This window comes from Abramis brama, assembly GCF_963993115.1.
Source record: "Abramis brama genome assembly, chromosome: 3".
Classification (NCBI taxonomy): Eukaryota; Metazoa; Chordata; class Actinopteri; order Cypriniformes; family Leuciscidae; genus Abramis; species Abramis brama.
The window spans coordinates 23,990,131-24,010,224 of NC_139965.1; the positions used below are offsets into that span (position 1 = coordinate 23,990,131).

At 38.8% G+C, this 20,094-nt stretch overlaps 1 protein-coding gene across 6 annotated transcripts; it reads right to left on the bottom strand.

The window, feature by feature from the left end:
* Window positions 1-130: 130 nt before the first annotated feature.
* scube2 (signal peptide, CUB domain, EGF-like 2) lies at window positions 131-20,023 on the bottom strand. Of its 6 annotated transcripts, none has more exons than XM_084109352.1 (23): window positions 19,780-20,023; window positions 19,291-19,413; window positions 18,809-18,934; window positions 18,427-18,561; window positions 16,819-16,944; window positions 16,600-16,716; window positions 15,544-15,633; window positions 14,869-14,985; window positions 12,612-12,734; window positions 12,096-12,212; window positions 11,799-11,921; window positions 11,362-11,478; window positions 11,189-11,278; window positions 10,278-10,382; window positions 9,476-9,637; window positions 9,014-9,220; window positions 5,108-5,278; window positions 3,743-3,910; window positions 2,190-2,351; window positions 1,875-2,072; window positions 1,538-1,690; window positions 1,373-1,452; window positions 133-1,162 (listed from the first exon to the last, which is right to left on the bottom strand). In XM_084109352.1, exons 1-23 carry the CDS (start codon window positions 19,865-19,867, stop codon window positions 1,016-1,018), a joined length of 3,045 nt encoding a protein of 1,014 aa, XP_083965478.1. In that variant the 5' UTR covers window positions 19,868-20,023; the 3' UTR covers window positions 133-1,015. The 6 variants fall into 6 exon arrangements, with proteins under 6 accessions (XP_083965482.1, XP_083965478.1, XP_083965479.1 ...); XM_084109353.1 differs by having other exon boundaries at window positions 9,014-9,217; window positions 19,780-20,005; XM_084109355.1 differs by having other exon boundaries at window positions 9,014-9,217; window positions 16,819-16,941; window positions 19,780-19,995.
* Between the last annotated feature and the right edge of the window lie 71 nt (window positions 20,024-20,094).

Consider the following 20,094-nt stretch of genomic DNA (forward strand, 5'->3'; position numbering starts at 1 on the left):
CTGATCCTGAAATATTATATTAGATATGATTAAAAACAATAATTAACAAAGAAAAGTCTGATCTCTCCAAGAACCCCTGAAGTGTGCAGCTGTGTGCCCCATTTGTATATCACTGATATAGGCTACTTCTGTGCATCAATATATATTTTGAGTGTATTTCTTTATTTACATGTTAGATGTACAACCATAAAAATATAAACATTTAATTTACTCTGCACGTTATCAATGGGTAATCAATCCTACATCTAGAGCCTCTTAATCCAAAAAACAGTTTGGGTGATGGAAGTGTGAACAAAGTGAATGAAGAGGAAAAATTGATAACTGATATATCAAATGACCATAATGTCTACTGAAAATATTGTGTATACGTGATGTTTCTTATTGGAGACAAATGAAGAATACATATATGAGATGTATGAAGAAGGCTACAATGCAAACAAAGAATACAATGCAGTAACATGAGAGCTGATGCTAATTTTTTTACATAATGTACAACACATTCAATCTCGCAAAAAAAAAAAAGAGACTTTAACTGCTTTAACTTCCACTACATCCTTAGTAGTGCTCTGAAGTTTCTAAAATAAGCTGGTCAAACATTTTCACAAAAAATGGCAAATTTTGTGAAATGACCTATAATATATAACAAGCAATCTAGTTGCTCTTATTTTTTTATGACTAATTTCGGCTGTGATTAACATGTTTCGGTAACAGTCACTTCTGGGGGATGAAGGAATGAAACAGGAAGGAACTTTTTCTTCAAAGGTGGCGTCTCATGTTATAACTGTAGAAGGGCATTCACTGGAAAAACAGTTCATTTTCTTCAGGAGAAAAATGTTCCAATGACTTATTTTGGAAAGTTTCTCATGAGCTCTCTTCTCGTCAGGTCCAAGAAGTTGTCTTGAATCTCAAATATGCAGCCAGCCAAGAACATTCAGGAATATTTGTTCCAGGGCAGTCATTTCAAATTTGGCTGGTGCGCCAAATATTCATTCAGTAAAAGATTCTTTTACAAAATTCAGGGCCGTAGAAATCTCAAAACTTTGGAGCGGAGGAATCTGATAAATGATTTGGGAAACATTTCTCTAGACTCTTGTGCAGTGTAGTTGAAGAAGTTTTGTGGATGGGCCAGGACATCAAACAGGGCCTTCATTAGCTTCTTGTCCTGTAAAGGTAATTAGAAAACTTTAGAATGAACTTTAAGCCGAATACAAAAGCACAGTATTTTCCCATCTTCCACATGGTGGCACTATTGCCTCTGTTTTGACTACATGGACCTGGAATGGCAAACCTCTTGATTATTATTTAAAATCAAGTTGTAATAAGAGACCTGTTAAAAATAAAGTTGCTTGTTTAAATGAACTGTACACTATACCTTAAGAATTTCTTGATGATTCTCAGAGGCATATAATCTTCCATCCCTAACAATGTCTTCAATGAGCTCCTGGTAGTCCTCTAAGAAGCATATTAACACAGCATATGAATACTCAACATGAATACTTATCATACAATAAAAAAATGTAAGTAATACAGTTCTCACCATCATACGTCACATAAGGCACTTGGAAGCCTTTTCCACTGTTTCCTTCGTTGGAGTGAAACTGGATCCAGAGTTTCTTTGAACGGGAGGTGAAAGCGATGGGTCGCTCGTACGTCTGGCACGTTTCATAAGTCGTCACTGAGTTGGGCAGAGCTGTGGGAACAGTAAAGAAACTTCTAAAGACCTCTGAAGTGGCTTATTCGAGCCCCAAGAGATGAAGGAGAGCCCTAATGAGCCCATCGATGCATCTCCTCCCCCCATTTCCTCACATGTGTATTCACAATCACCCTGCTGAGCCGATGCATTCAACACCAGATCACAGCCCTGCAACACTCACAGCTCTTTCGCATGACCAAATAGTCCCCACACTCGTCTTCAATGGGAAGGTAGATCTCGGGTACCACGACGAGGATTCTGCGCTTGGGGGGAGGGATGATGGTCCAGGTGCACTCGATGTTGGCCGGGTAGTTGCCGGGGTAGTTGGGGGATTCGATATAGCCGGTGTATTCTCCCAACTCTCCTCCACAGTGTCTGTCTGGCAACAACAAATCATACGACTTAGATGGGACTATAGAGAGAATGAATAACAATGAATTTGTAATAGAAATAGGGAGGCTTCATTAAAAGGATAACCTTTGTGTATTTTGCTTACTTTTGCACTGCATAATGTTTGTGGATCCGTCAAAATCAGTGGTAGTGTTTCCAGGGCAGGCAATGCAGTAGTTTTGGCCAAACTCCATCTGATAGGTTCCAATGGGGCAACGGATACAACGGTGGGTGCTGGTATTGTAGTAATGCCCTGGGGAGCACTGAACTGTAAGGACAACATGGATTATTTTTCTGAAATCAGTATTTGTGTGGAATCTTGAATGTGACACAACATCTGCAAAGAGCATTACACAGTGTCCTACAAGATGCGACGCCATGATACGACAAAAGTTTTTGTCCTAACCAGCCATGACAAATTCTATTTTAAAAACATACAAAGTACAGAAATGATCATCTCAGGCACTGTTTATGGACTTTATTTAATGTTCAAAATGACAAAAGAAGATCAGCACACAAAAAATAAGCCAAAAGCTCCCATGAATTTTTATTTTAAAGCCATGAACTTCTTTTGTCATTTTATTTTATATTTTTGAGCTACTTTTGGATCTGCAAGGAGTTTGTTCATTCATCTGGTTTGGACTGGTGTTTGGCGCAACGCTTTTCCGTTCTCTTTATTCAGTGTTTAAAGCGTTTAATGTTAGTTTGAGTATCATTTTGTGTGACCTTTATAGCCATACTGAAAGCGACAATGGAAAATTCACCACAGAGCTGGAAAATAAATTAAAGGAAACAAGAATGTAACTCAATGTGAACAATCAAGTGTATTCTATGACATTGTTTCAGTCACTGAACTATATTATGCACTTGCAGGGAGACTCTGCCGACATACTCTTCTGTTTGATTTTTGATTATTTTTGTTGTGTCTCATTGTGTCTGGTGTGGACACAATTTGCTTGTCGCTGGAATCTTATCACATTGCGTCTGGTAAGGACACAGTGTTACAAAAGCAGGGTATTGCCTAAAAATGTATAAAGCCTAGTGTAGGTGTCCCAGCCTGACCAGTTAAAAAAAGTGCTGCAAAGCCCACTAAAACCAGTAAGTCAGTAAGAATTTCTTTTTTGAAAGAAATTAACTTTTTCTTCAGCAAGGATGCATGAAATTGATCAATTTTGAAAGTAAAAAAAATAATTGGAAGAAATTTATCATTTATTTCAGCAAGGACACATTAAATTGATTTCTATTTCAAATTTTGAAAAAATTTATCATGTTTCCACAAAAATATTAAGCAGTACAACTGTAATAAGAAATTTTAATAAGAAGAAGAAATGTTAATAAGAACAATAATAAGAAATGTTTCTTGAGCAGCAATTCAACATGTTAGAATGATTTCTGAAGGATCATGTGACACTAAAGACTGGAGAAATGATGCTGAAAATTCAACTTTGATCACAGGAATAAATTACATTTTAAAATACATTAAAATAGAAAGCAGTTATTTATAATTGTTATTTTACTGTATTTTTTTATTTTTAAATAATTGCAGCCTTGGTGAGCATAAGAGACTCCTTTAAAAATGTTTTTTTTTTAATAATTACATTTAGCTGTTTTACATTAAACTGAGTAACTCAGAAGACATTAGGAATGAATTCTTCTCACCTTTGGTCTCACAATTCTGAAAGGACACAGCACCATCATATTTGGTCGTGAGGCTTCCTCCACATGGGAAACAGGATGTGCGGCCAACCTCAGGCTGATAGGTGCCTTGTGGGCAGGGCAGACATGGCACAAAGCCATCTTGAGAGAACTGACCAGGACGGCACTGACCTAGGATCAGGAAAATGTTAAGAAAATGCCAGACAAACCAAGTTGAGTACTTTATCGCCTTCCAAAGCAAGCAAAGTACAATGATGTCATGCAAGTTCATTATCTAAGAAAGTGCAGGCCTCCCCTCATCCCTCTAGTGACCACAATAAATCGGCTGCCACTGAGAAGAACCCTAATAGCCCCTTCTGTTGTGTCTATGAGCAGAAAGCAGAAGATGGCATCTGAACCGCAAGCTGCCTTTGATGACTATGTTTGAGGAACAGAAACACGGTGGTTCCTTTTTTCTTTACACATTAGACTGATCTGGAGTTCTTTGTTGGTGTGAATAAATCAGACATTTGAGGATTTGCAGGACTGCATGAGATGGCCCCTCCCAACACACTCACACTCACAATCACACAACTTAACTCAAGCTCAACAAACCATGAGCCTGTGAGATTGTTATCATTACAGGTAAGCTTCCTGCCAACTGCATAAACAAAAAAACAGGATGTGATTCATACTCTCCCTTTTCAACCTTAAAAATCTTCACCAATCTGTATATGACATCTCTGAGGATAAATACCAGGATGACAAGTGGTACATCTTATACAATGATGATGAAAATAAATGAGCAAATAAATACTTTAACATTTCAATATTATTTTCTAATATAGACTGTGCCTGTGATTGACATAAATCCTCCATTTTTAAGATAATCTCTGGTCTAATTACATGTTTGCGTCATTTCTGACTGCTTAATACGACTTAATATTCGGGAGGGCCTCTACAAGGTCAAATGCCATGCATAGGTAAAATAACATGAATTAACAATAAACAATTGTATTAACTAACATTAACAAATATTTAAAAATACTACAACAAATGTGTTGCTCATTATTAGTTAGTTAGTTAGTTAGTCAATACATAACTAACATTAACTAATGAGACCTTATTGTAAAGTGTTACCAAGTACCAGTACATGAATGATAACATACAGCTGCCATATTTCTCTTTTAAGTAACATATGGATTGATTTATTGATATATTTATAGCTGGCAAATGTCAATCCTTGCTGCATTGCTGTATTACTTGTTAAAACCAATAAACAGATTCTTAAAAAAAAAAAATGGACAGACATCAACCTCAATGGAAATGTGTAATAGCAGAAAGGCTATAGACTTGTTTGTTCATGAGCAAGTCTCTGTGAAGTCTCACCTCCACACTCCGAGATATTGCGTGCTCCTGCGGATCTTGGGATTCCCCTGCCCTCGGGTCCTGGGCACACGTCGCATGACACCTGCCCCTCTTCATCTTGGTATGTCCCAGGGGGGCAAAGAAAACACCTCCCTTGCTCTCCATCATAGTATGTGCCAACAGCACATTTGACTAGCACAGAGAAAACTCAGAAATTAGATGAAACAGAGACTAAACTTGGAACACAAAAGAGGGCCTAACATCAAGCAGCTAAAGAAGCACTGCAAATCGACCTGATGCAGCTATGCCAAAAATTCAAACAAATAAGAGAACTAAGCCTTTCCACAGCTGCCTGATCCCCCACATCAAACGGCCCCCACACGCATACACAATCCCTCACCTTACTGAACATGCTCAAAGGGAATATTACCTCGCATAAACCTATGATGTCTGATTAAAGGGAGCGGAACAAAGTCTTTTTAATGTTCACTTTATAAACTGCTCTGATTTATAGCGATGGTTTCAAAAGTGTTTTGCACACACTTAGCCTTAAAATAAGCCACTCACTGGTACAGTTCAGTCCTTTTACCAAGCAAGTATGGCAATTTAGAAATGTTCCTTTCATCTCAGTGTCTCTATGCAAACATTCAACTGACAGTGTTCGGGAGAATTTAGACAAACCTCTTACTCCTGAGATTTTATGGTAATGATGCCCAATTCCACAAAGGTTGAACAGCATGCCAATTATGTGTGCCTCAGCAAATTGCCCGATTTTCCAAGAGAAGAAGAAAATGTAATTCTCTCAAGAGCAGTTCATTTTTTTCCTCTCTTTTGTTAATCCTGAATGACCATGAGGAGCCACCGTCACATTGTCCTGGCTTTTATTTGACAGAGCGACGGAGTAAGAGAGAGGAGAGGAAGAGTTGAGAGATGGAGAGAAAGAGAGAGAGAGAGAGAGAGAGAGAGAGAGAGAGAGAGAGAAAACCTTTAAGCCTTTCAAATGCAAAGCGATGATTCTATTGAATCCTCGAATTGATGGTTCCAAAGAGGTTTAAAGGACCTTTCACCTCTATTCAAGTCCCCCGGCTTTTGCCCATTTGATGACATAGGCAAACACTATGGTATCACAGTGGTAAGGAGCTGAACCCAATAAAAGAGGTCAGGATTGTGAATCCCCCCATTCAGAGGAGTCCAATCGCTCCTTGCGCCTATGAGGCAGGGGCCCAAACAGCTGATGCTAATTGATTCCCATGGTGTCGCTAAAGTCAATTCTCTTGAGCCGCTCACTGGCTGGGGTCGCACAGAGTGGCCCTGCCTAAGGAGGAATTTGGCACTTAAACTGCTTGCTTTAATAAACAGCCCCCCTCCACACACACACCACAAAAACAAACAAGCAAACAATAACTTAGAACATTTAAGGACAGGAGTGGAAAGCGGCAGCTGAGGGGGCAAACTTATGCAAACGCCTCCTTATGCGACCGTTTAGCTTTGCTGTTCATCTAGAGTTCACCATTGTGTGTTTTAGTAATGTCTAACTAATGGATTACATGTCCAAACCCTTTCAAATGTATGTGTGTTTATATACATGTATGTCTTTAAATATATGTGTTTTTTAAGCGAATTAGCCTTATAATACAAGCTATTTTGAACAATGTTTTTGTCCATACAGTGAAAGTCAATGGGGTCCAAAAATGGGGGGGGGGCTTTATATTTTAAAATATCTTCCTTTTTATTCCACAGAAGAAAGAAAGTCATAAAGTTTTGGAATGACATCAGGGTGAGTAAATGATGACAGAATTTTAATTATTGGGTGAACTATCCCTTTAATTAGGAAGAATACGTTCTCTTCACTCTTCAGGGTTTAGAAAGCAAATGTTGGTCTGCAAAGCGGTGAAGAAGTGTTGAAGCACAGACTTTCCACCCTCACTCCAGGAGCTTGAACAAGCCCCACTGGGATTTACAATGGAGTGGGCAAACTGAAAAGGCTAAACTACACTTAGTGAAGCGAGCCAGTGGGGGAGGCCAGAACAGGGAGGAAAAAATATAGCCCTTTTTAGAGCTCGATTTAAGCTGGCACTTGGACACTGCATGTCTGTGTACCTTAATTGTATGCCTGTTTTACTGAAAATAGCAAAACTTACAATCCCATATTCAGCGTGGATTCAATTAATTACTTATTGGCAAGCGTGTACATTTCACTTGGCATTGCTTTCGAAACATGTTAAATGAGATGTAAACGTGTAGCTTGGATCCTTAAAATGGTGCAATCTGACTTAGGTGAGAGGTTTTTATTTCTTTTAGTTGGACTTGTGGGACTTGTGATTTGTAAAACGATGAGGGGGGAGCTGGTCAATGGTCATGAATTTTCTCACTTCACTCCTCTCCATTACCATTCACCAGTGGAGAATTAACCCACTCCAGTTATAATGGACCAAACAATCAAAACCCACCCCTTAAGGCAAAGAAGAGAGAGAACCACTGCACTCCCTAAACTCCCTAAACTACTTTAAAATAGACAGGTAGAGAGAGACAGAAGTTATGTGGACAGTTACTAACGTTCGAAAGGGTGGGGTCTGTAAGAATTTTTTATGTTTTTGAAAGAAGGTCACCAAAACTGCATTTATTTGTAAAAAATAAATAAAAATAAAATACAAATACAAATAAAGCTCTTTCTGACTATGCTATGTTAGCCACTTGACAAAATAGTGTTGTCTCTGGTGCATGGAACAAACAAGAGATTCAAACAATCAGACTAACCATGTTGAAATATACAACAATGATCAGTTTTCTGATGATAAAGCTGATCTAAACAGTTGCTCACCTGTCAAATAAAACACATAATATATTAAAGTGTCTTTGGTGTTTACACGGTTTCTACGGAAGTAAAACCAGAAATCGAGGGTAACGTGTATATGACGCCATTGACAGGAGACGCAATGACACGGGCAGTTACACTGATTAAATTTACACTTGATTTCTCTGGATTTAAACGTTGGAAACATTTGGGATAATATAAGTAAACACGTCAACAAAATATATAATATTGTTCAAGTGTTTTTTTAATCCAGACTTCTTACATATTGTGTATTGAATGCATCTGTGCATTGAATGCTTTTATACCCCAGTAACTTGAAATCATTTAAGATCATATCACAAGATCATATAAAGATCTTATGACTATTAAGTCTCTAAAGCTATGAAAGAGTAGGCAATAACAGACTGTTATAAAGAAGTCTTTGAAAAAGCTGAGAGCCTTTGGTTGTCGGCACTACTGCTGAAACTGAGCCTGTAAAAGATAATGGACTTTTCCACCATAAAAGAAGACAAACAACCTCAGCAATACTGTCCCCTTAAAAAGACATCTTTGAAAGGCCCTTATGTCAAAGACAATGAAGGCAATAAGATAATGTTCAACACAATGAGTCCTCCAGACAAAGAGTTTGCTATTCCTCACATACAGACCCTTTGAGATGTTTATTCTAGAGGCTGAAGAAAATGGATGCCAAGTTGAACATATACTGTACCGAGCTGATCTGAAGTACGCCTGCCACAACCTTCACAACACGTAGTCGACTTGGAACAGCGTTCAGCTGTAAGAGCCAACAGCAGCCTTCTGTTTCCCAGTCTTGCCTCTTTAATAAAGCTCATGCCAACTCTCTCGCACCATACGTATTATACTACATAACACCTAATTCATATTTATCAGTTATCTGGCCTGTAATCCACTTCTACAATATAACAGTTGAAACACTATTTGAAATAATGTCAGATATAACTGATTCATTCCAACAAGACATAAACAGTGACCTGAAGCACAACCAATATGTAAAGTGAATAATAATACATATCGGAATCTTAACAAATATTTTGTGTCCTCAAGCAATTGTAAGTTGCCAATAAGCATATATATTTGAACTGTCCACTCACCACATTTCTTGTCCAGCAGAATCTGCCCGGTGCCACAGTGATCTGGTGGGTCAGCGGGTCGGACCAGTTTCTTGGCCAGCTCGTACTCCGACCCAGCAAAGTGCAGGTGAAACTGCTCCCGGTTAATGGACTTTCGAAGAGTGCGGATAGTCTTCCTAAGCCGCTTCTCAGAGCGCCGCCGAACACATGCCAGGTCACAGCCCTCTGCTGAGAGAAACATTGGATACCATATCTTGTCCACAACAAAATACACACATAGAGTGCACACAAACGTCCATATGAGCTCATTGTCCACTATTTAATACAGAACCCACTTCCATCTTAAACCAGGAGATACTTTCACCTGTTGGCTTGTTTTAGTAACAGTGACAGGAGCAAGAAGAGGGTGAGATGCGAGCAGGCAGTGAGAGGCCTAAGGTTTCTACTGAAACATAACATATACATGCAGTGCACGAAACCAACCTGTTACCTCCTCCAGGTTCACATCCAGCTCAAACTGGGCAGTAATGGAGGATCCTTCCTCCTCACCAGCCTTCCGCCCATGGCGACTACGTTGCTGTCTGCTTGAAGAGGCACAGTGCAGGCTAACAAAGCTGAACTGGACATTCTCGGTGGCTCTTTTATCTGAGTAAATAGATTTTAAAGACTTAATGGATTTAGTGGATCCAAAATGTAAAAGCACTTAGCTCTGGTTTTCTTTTGTTATAAAAATCTAAATATTTATTTTCCTTTTGCTTCGCTTCTCAGTATGGATAACAGTGCAGAAAGAATCAAACAAGAGTGGATGAGGGGGGAAAAAACTATTTTAAGTTCTGGTCTTTCACTGAAGGGGAGTCTTTCAGACTCTCAGACCCTGAGTCTGATCAGGAGGTCAGTGTGATTGATGGTCTGGGTAAGACTCTATTGAAAGGCATGCCATGGCTAATTTCATTTAGCTCTTTCGAACACTGCTGGACAATGAGTACCAGCAAGACTAGATTCTAGCTTGAACTCTCCCCTCACATCCACTGAATGACACTGACCAGTATCAAATCAGTTTTTCCATTTATAAATTGTAAAATATATAGTATGAATATAAAATAATAATATATAAACATTTCAGTGTCTGGCTTGCTGCATCACTCACTTACTTTTTATTTCCACTTAGTCTACTTAGAGAGGAAATAAAAAGAAAGTGACAGATGCAGTCATGTCACAGTGTTTCATTTATAGGGAGGCTTTAGACTTCGGCTTAATGCCTGTGCAAACGCTATGTGGCCAGTACCTGACAGGGTGGTTTTGAAGGTCTGTGCAAGATTTTCCTGACTCCGCTTCAGATTGCACTTCCCCTGTCCAGATTTAAATGTAGCAATGGTTTTGATTCCTGAACCTGTAACAGGAAAGATCACTGTGACTTTTACACTTGGCACATTCATCATTTGGGAACAGTGTTGTTATTAGGCCCTTTTCATCACTCATATAGTCTTCACTGGTACATTTCTGGTAAATTACCGTTAAATTACAGTTAATAGATCATTTGTGAACAGGACCTTTTCAAAAATACCGTTAAATCAGTTTTGGCAATTTCCCGATATGAGAAGTATTACCAGTAAATCACTGGTATGATGCTGTGCGAGAACAAAGAATGAAGATTACCAGTGTGAGCATATACGAGGTCTGAACAAGTTTACTTTGGGTCAGTCATAAAGCTCTGTTTATGATAATTACTTTTAATTGTTTTTCCTTGTAAACATGTGCTAAACAAACGATGCGGTTCTGCATATACTATTACGTACTATAATAACTGCTGTACTATAGTAACTATTATAGGCCTCGTATTCTGTGTATGCCTCGTCGTGTCCATACACCTGTCACTCGGAAGTAAAAAAAAAACTGAAATGAAACTAAAGCGCTTCTCCTCATCTAGGTGGATGAAGAAAACAGCTCAACGTTTAAAGGTCATTTCTGATGATTGACATCACAGAGTTTACCTGTATTTTAGTACTGATGTGTATCTTACCGGTAAAAAGACTGTTGTTTCTGTGTACCGCACATTTGTGTATATACCGGAAAAGTCATTCAGGTAATTTTACGGTAATTTACCAGGACTGCTGTGTGCAAGGCGCTGTTGTTAACTAAAGCTAAAACGAAAACTATTAAAATATTAAAATACATTTGGAAGAGTTCAAACCCTACCTGGGCAATATGACCCGTTCCTGTTCCATTGTCCTCCTACGTGGCATGGCAGGGGCATGCCACAGGTCACCGTGTATGAATCTTCAGCTCCTACATGTGAAGGTGAAGGTGTCAGAGAAACTCCACGCAAACTCCACAAAGATCTCAACAAATCTACATGTTGGAATACTTACCACTGCTGATATGAACCTGCGACTGGCAGGTCAGGTAGCAGAGCTCACCCCCTCCCTGCTTACTGCAGTTGAGAGTGGGCCTGGCAGGTGGTGGCACTAGTGGAGAGTCCTCTGCTTCTGAATGTGAAAATCACAATGCTTAAAAGTGGAGATATGGTATACATGCTGAGAAGGGAGGTGGACGGAATGCGTTAGAGAGATATGCGAAAGATCAGAAAGCTCAACAATGCAGTACATTCAAGATGAGAAAATGAATGTACAAGGGCACATTTGAGATTTGAGTTTGGTCAGCAATAGCATAGACAGAAAGAGCCAGATAGAGAAACTCAAAAGTATCTCCTGCTTTTAACTCCCAGAGATGAAGAACTGATTTCCATCTAAGCCGACACCATCAGATATAGAATCCCAGCATTCAGAATCACTCAGGCTCATCTTACCGATACAGTCTTTCTTGTTCCAGTGCAGCTTGTAACCAGCATGACAGTGGCACTCAAAGCTTCCCATGGTGTTCTCACAGGTGTGCTCACATCCTCCATTGTTCAAACTACACTCGTTTATGTCTGAGAATGGAGGAATCAACAAACACAACAGATTTCTATTAAGACGTTTTCAGGTAAACAATTCTTATAGTTGCTCTTCCACTGTAATATTTCCGTGAGATTCGCCAAAAATCAATAAAACTGTATCATGAACCTTTGATTTTATTTTTTTTAAATAGCTGTTTGAATCCTCACCTCCACAATGGGCAAGCCCATAGAGAGTGTAGCCCTTGTTGCAAACACACTGGAAGCTACCAGGTGAATTTACACAAGTGTGGTCGCACGTCCTCTCAAAAAAGCACTCGTCGATATCTGTAATCAAGCCAAAAATCACTTAAATGGCAAATTACACAGCATCTAAATCAAGCACACTCTCATTTCCTGTTCAAAGGGTTAATATTCAGTTTGAAAGAAATCAATCAAGGCTCTTTTATTAATAACAGGGAGAAGTACTTTATTCAGAACAATTGTATCAAGGACAGGGAGTTGTCTGTGTGCTTAAACGAAATGTATTCTTTTAGAGTTGAGTGTTATACTCTTAGTCTGCGTTAAGGATCTTCAAAGGAATCTTGCAAGTCGATACTGGCACCCTTCAAGAGACTCCCACCCTGTCTTATCTCCGAGCCGAGTTACAAACACAGATACTAACACCAACCCCCACGCTGCTTCTCTATGTTCTGTTGGACCCATAGCAAAGGAAAAGTGTCCTACCCTGGCATGAACGCTCGTCCGTCAGCAGCTTGAAGCCCTTTCGACAGCTACATTCAAAGCTGCCAATGGTGTTCCTGCAGTAGTGGTCACAGCCGCCGTTATGAAGTTCACACTCATCAATGTCTGAGAGACAGAGAAGGACCAAATCACACTGCAGAACATAGATGGACTGATCAGCTATAGGGTGAATCTCACAAAACCAGTCAAAAGTATTATCTGTGACATTATCATAAAAAATTAGATTCAATTGCATATAATATAATTTCGTGCTCAAATCTTTTTTGGTGCTCCGCAGGGCTCTATTTTAGGTCCTCTTCTTTTTGCCTTGCTTCCACTTGGTCGTATTATTCATAAACAAATTATTGTATAATTTCTATGCTGATGACACTCACTTAAATTTAACAACTGTTCTCTGTCTAATCTGTTTGCCTGTCTTCAATTCATTAAATGCTGCATGGACACACATTTTTTACATTTAAATAGGGATAAAACTGAAATAATAATTTTTGGCCCAATTTTTGCTAATCAGCTTGGTCCCCTCTCTTCTAATGTGTGCTACTGTGTCACCAACTGTGCTACCTTGGTGTTATTTTCGATCCCACATTGTCGTTTGATAAGCAGATCAGTGCTGTGGTGAAAAGTAGTTTCTTCCAGTTAAGATCAATTGCTAGAATCAAGAAGATGCTTTCTAAGAAGGACCTTGAAACTGTAATTCATGTTTTTATCACATCAAGGTTAGATTACTGTAATTCACTTTATTTGGGTTTGCCTAAATCATCTTTGGAACGACTGTAATTGGTGCAAAATGCAGCAACCAGATTACTGACTGGCACTAGAAAGCGTGCACATATTACTCCTGTACTTGCCTCTCTACACTGGCTACCGGTCAAGTTCCGTATGGATTTTAAAATGTTGCTCTTTGTTTTTAAAGCTCTACATGGATGTGCTCCCCAGTATATTTGTAATCTATGTTTTGTAAAACTAAAGGCGACCAGGCATTTTCTGTGGCTGTCCAAGGCTCTGGAATAGTCTTTCCTTTCACATAAGATCTTCCCTTTCTATTTCTGTTTAAATCCTCTTTGAAGACTTAAAAACTTTGTATTCTTTGTTTTAATTCTGTTTGAGGGTGTAATTGGTTTTCAGTTGTTTAATTATGTTTTAAGTTTGTTTTTACAGCACTTTGGTTTCAACATCTGTTGTTTATAAATGTGCTTTATTAATTAATAAACTAAACTAATAAACTAAACATAATATAATACAATATAATCAGAAATACTATGAAATATTACAAAAATTTAAACTAACTATTCTATTTAATCTCTAAAGATAATTTACATCTGTCAAGGCAAAGCTAAATTTTCAGCAGCCCTTAATTCAGGCTTCAGCATTATGATTTGGTGCTCAGGTAACATTTCTTATTATTATTATCAATGGTGAAAGCAGTTTCATATTTTTGTGGAAATCATAAAACATTTATATAAATAAATATAAGCAGGATGTATAATAAATATTCCTTTCATCATCTATATATTACTTCAATCATTGTAATATGTTGATTTGGTGCATTTTATTTTATAATGAATGAAAACAGTGCTGCTTAATATTTTTGTGTAAACTTTGATTTATTTTCATGATTCTATGATCAATAGAAACTTCAAAAAACATCCTTTATATGTGTAACGATCACCAGTGAGACTGCCCGGGATTACCATTAGAGGGCACTCCAATCCGGACAATCACCACACATCCACAGACTCCATTTCCCATAATCCTTTGCCCAGACCATCATCCATTATCACATTCACCTGTGTCTCATTACCTTGTTTAGCTCACCCCATATAAGCCTGGTTTTCTCATTCATTCTCTGTGAAGTCTTGTTTAGTGTTTGTACTGCAATTCTGAGCGTGTTTGTATCTTGTTTCTCCCGTGTCCTGGTTAACTTGATTCTCTGCCTGTTCCCTCGGATTTCTCTTTTTGCCTCAGCCCTTATCTGTTATTGTTTGGATTGCTTGTTTGTGTATGACCCTTGCCTTTGGATTATCCTCTGTTCAATAAATACTGCGTTTGGATCCTCAATCTTTGTGTCTCAGAACAGTACGTAACAATATGAAATGGGAAGATTATAAATGCATTTCTGTCACTTTTGATCAATTTAATGTGACCTTTTAAAAAACAATGGGACTGTTGTGAGATTCAGCCTAAAAGCAACTAAAATATGTGTGTAAAAGAATATCATGTGAAAAATGTTGATTCAGACCTTTGCAGGATTTGACGTCAGGTTGGAGAGTAAATCCCACTGGGCAGCTGCAGCGAACACCTGTGGATGTGTCCTTACAGGTGCTGTCACAGCCTCCGTTATTCACCGCACATGTCTCTGAAGAGCAAATGAAAGAGAGACGCAACAAGTTACAAAGGGCAGGACTGAGAAATACATCCTCAGATTGATCAGAGACGTAAATCTGTCATTGCAAGATCAATCAGTTCATTAATATTTAAACAGTCTGTGCAAAGAAGACTATATACTATATCATACTCCACAAAGGCCAAGGACAGAGAGGCCATATGCAGTGCGTTGTGTAAATATGAGCTGGCAGAGACAAATACAACACTCAGCACTGTACGATAAACATCCCCAGTCCCTGTCTCTCTCTGCATGAGAGAAAAACATGTGAAATGTACCACTCTATCACCAGTACATATTTTACAAGAAAGAAATCAGAGGTGGTGAAGTGTGGGTCCCCAGTCATTTCACAGTTTACCTAAAAGACTGTGGAATGCTCAGCCTGGCCGAGCTATACGCTTCTAAATATATGCACTATAGGTTAACACACAATACTTCTCGCTTTTCTCTAAAAGCACGGATATATGTCTCTGGATGAAACTGCATTAAATTGATTTGATTAGGTATGGATTGTTGGAGGTAGAATTTTACCCATGAGCAGTCGACGCTTGACTCGTTTGTCCACCTCGGCCAAGGACGTGGCATTGTGATCAGGGGTGGTGGGGGCCGTTTCATCCCTTTCTGAAAAAGACGGAAGTTGAGAACAATATTGTCTATAGACTGTTAAAAAGTTACAGTGCCAGGTAACCTTAAAAAAGCTTTCTAGAAATGGTCAAAATCATTTTAATATGATAACAACCTGATTAATTAACCTATACCAATAAAAGTTTGTTTCTGATTGCCAGGTCTGGAAGAAATATGTAGCAGCTGCATAGTTTCTCTTTTTATGATGTAGGACTTTTTTCAACAAAATCATAATGCTACCTACATATAATAAATATTCTACACATAAGGGCATAAATCATTTTATAAACAATTCCATATAAAAAAAACAATAAATTGCCTGTAAGAACTTACCTTAAAGTAAAAAAATACTATATAAAGATACTATATTTTAATATATCTATTCAAAGTGACTTTCAGATGAGGAACATCAAATAAATATCCCACATGACAGTACACAACACTGAATAATACTTAAGAACAGACGCATTTAAAGCAGTAGACTGTTTATCACATTTGCAGTTATGTTTTCCACTCTGGGATCACACAATCATCCAGTGCAATCTAACCAAAATAGCAACCACACTGATAAGCACACCTTTTAATAAACCAAAAACATCTATAACAGCAACCAATCCCAGGCAGAGAGACCTCCGTGACTTCTTGACTCTGTCATAACCATTGTGTTGTAGTGTTTGCAGATAAATACAGATAGTCATGTTCAAAATCATGGACAAAGCCGACAGAATGGAGAGACAGAGAGACAACGATAACTGCAGAGCCCACACACACAGCCCGCAGGCTCCAGCTGTACTTCCTCATTATCAGATAAAGCGTGTGTTTGTGTCTGAATGAGAGATCTCTATCGCCACCTTTGCACATAAGTGAATCAAATATGGATCGGCTTAAAATACTTGCCAAGAGATCATCGTAAATTCTAGCTGGAGAAGTGGGTTGGGACAAAAGCTAGTAAAGCAGCCTTACCTACACAGGTTCTGCCATCTGCGTGCAGCGTGTACCTGACGTGACACCTGCAGATGGGCCCCTGCTCTGTGTCTTCGCAGATGTGCTGGCAGCCCCCGTTGCCATGGTTACAGGTCACTATGCAACAGAACACAAATAGCATCACATCAACAGCTCCAGTGAGTCGTCCTGTGGTATTTCTCAGCTCAACGGTGGGTCAGAAATGTGAGTCACACGTACGGATGCAGCCCCGCTGGTTCTTGGCCAGTTCAAAGCCCGGCCGGCACTCACAGGCGACGCCACCTTTGGGTGTTTCCTTACAGATGTGAGCACAGCCGTGTTCCTTATTCATGCAGCTCATGCCTTCTGTGAAGAAGAGATACAGTCAAAGAGCCTGCAAAACTTATTTTTTGATATTTTAGAGAAATATTCTGGGATAAGTTCAAATTCTGTCGATTACCGCAGAAAATAATTTTGACTCAACTTTCAGTCAGTATTGGCACATTGATTGGATATTTCACCCCAAGATGAAAGTTCTGTCATCATTTACTCACCCTCATGTTGTTCCAAACCTGTATGACTTTCTTTCTTCTGCAGAACACAAAAGAAGATATTTTGAAGAGCACTGGTAACCAAACTATTTTGGCAACCATTGACTTCCATAGTATGGACAGAAACAAAACAAAAAGACATTTCTCAAAATATCTTCTTTTATGAAAGAAAGAAAGTCATAGAGGTTTGGAAAGACATGAGGGTGAGTAAATGATATTTTATTTTTGGGTAACCGATCCCTTTAACATCAAATCACTGCTCTATTTGCTTTACTGAAACAAATATAATACATAACAAAATAATTTGATTTTGCCAGCTGTAAAACCAACTGAAACAGTAGGCAGATGAAATATATAAATATATAAAATCAAAAGAGCATAATATAAAATTTAAGGCCAAATTTATTTGTTATGTAACAAACTATACATCCCTAATTAAATTGATAGCTACAGCACATTAGTTAATCTTTACATCCCTAATCAGTATAAGAGAGGAAATAATTATTATTATATTTAATATTACCTGTTGTTAAAACTCTCATCAAATTCAACGACATTTAATGCCACACAACCTGACCTGACATCAATAGCAGGTCTATGGGTCAGTGTAGAGGGCCTTTCCTCCCATTCACTCTGCAGCTCAGTGGATGTGCTGACAGGATTTAGCAAGTTTACCCAGAGAAAGCAAATGGGGTGGAAAGCCTTGCAAACCTTAGCTCAATTTACTGAGAGGAAAACAATACTCGCCGCTGAGAAGCTACAGACACATAAAAAGGTTTTTTTTATTCTCATCTATGACACAGGCCACAAAGCCCTGAGTGTTGCAGTTATTAACTTGTTTTGTTCCTCTGAACATGGGGCTCCCTTTCCCACAGCATGGGCCCTTTGGAACTGAACCGCTGTAGATAATGCCCCGGAGAGGGAACCCAACTTAAAAAGCTGTCATTCGCCATTGTGCTGTCAATCATGATCTTATGTGAGAACATTTAGAAATTAGGTTGGCTTTCCTTTGCACTTACCCCTGACTTAGTGCACTGACATCTCTGCAAATACACACTCCACTAAACAACACAAGCCTCTCATGATGCACTTTTGACATCCAAGTTCGTGACAAACCCAAAAATGAATGAACCCGAAATGTCCATCAAGACTGAGATTTTCACCTGATCATTTTTGAATCGTGTTCACATCACATATAGAGAAACCAGATTAATACACTCTGATACCTTGATTGTTCAATATGATAGTGAACATGGTAGACTGAGGCATTAAAGGTTTGTTAAAAGCAGCGGCTCACCCACGGAGCGATGGATGCATGTGTGTTGATTGTCACTCAGGAAAAAGCCTTCCTTGCAGCGGCACTCATAGCTTCCCATGGTGTTGACACATACATGCTGACAGCCACCATTGTTGAAGACACATTCATCCACATCTAGAGACAGAGTATGTTAAAGCATCACAAAACACCACGTTTCCAAATACCTCAATAACTTTGGCAAAGTCAATTGGTCAAAGTCATAAGACTGGGTTATGTGGATAGTGCAATTAGCCCTACAGTACAAATATACTGTCTGTTCCAAAACACTTGTAGTATGTAGTGAGAATAACTCATCCCATGCGAGCATTAACCTTTACCCCTCGCACATGTATATGTGATTTCTTCGTGGATTTCTACTTACCGAGACAGTTGTGTCCATCATGTGCCAAATGAAACCCATCAAGGCAAGTACAGCGGTAATTGCCGGGTATGTTGTTACATTCGTGTACACAGCCACCATTGTATTCCAGATCACATTCATCAATGTCTAGGAAATGGAACAGAAATCAAGGCTGACCAGTGTTTGCAATTTCTGCATTTTAGGGGCACTGCCCTTCCGATACAACTTTTAAAATGTTGAAAAAGCAATTTGAAAGAAAGGAAACATGAACGTCCTCCTTTAAATCAAAATACAATACAACAATTGGCATACTCAATTCACAACGTGTAATAAAATCAAATAAAAAAAATCAACATTACTCCAAAAACAAAATTATTTAAATACTCAGTTGCATACTGTGTTTACTGTACAGCATATGAACAATAATTTAAAAAAAAGTGAGGTTTTCTAGATTACAGGTCTAGTCCACTGTCTGTTAAACTTAAGAGAAAGGGAGCTGTTACCTTCACAGTGTTTCCCGTCCCCTTTAAAGCCTGTTTTACAAGTGCACTTGTATGAAGTTGGGGTATTTTGACAAATAGCATCAATGTGACAGGCATCGCTTCCCTCTGCACATTGATCTGAATCTGTGTATCACAAATGTAACATGAGACTTTACAGTAAGCGTTGCTCACTTATTACATTGTTATATTAATGTTTTCTTAGCAGTGTGATAATGAACTGCTAAATGTTTAATCAGTTGCTTGTAAATAAACATTTGTCATTTTTCTGACTGCAGTGATTACAGTAACATGTGTAAAACACAAACACATCATGTAAAGTGTTACGCAAAAAAAAAAAATGAAATGAAATGTCAGGAAAATCATAAACACATATTCTAAAATGTGTGTTTTAGTGCTGAAGTCAAAGTAAAGAAACAGGGTATCAAAACAAGGGGAGGTAAACAAGTTGCGTGTTTACAGCATCGCGTGTAACAAAGTGAAGACTCTTACCAGTGTTGTGAAGAAGTGCGGCGCTTTGGCGAGTATTTAACAAGAGCATAAACAAACAGAGGAGCCGTGCAGTCCAAACAGCTCCCATGGTGATCAGTTCAGAGTTTAGAGTCGAACTCACTAACACGCATTTACTCAAACACGAGTATCCCACTCATTTTCATCCGCACTTTGTCAGTGGCTTCGCGCTTGTGAGCGCTTCAACAGAAGATGTGTGCAAGAGAGTGAGCGCGCGCCCGTGTGCGTGTGTGTGTGTGTGTGAAAAAGGGCCTTTTCTGTCTCTCTCCATGATTCTGTGTCGGGGGATGGGGTGTA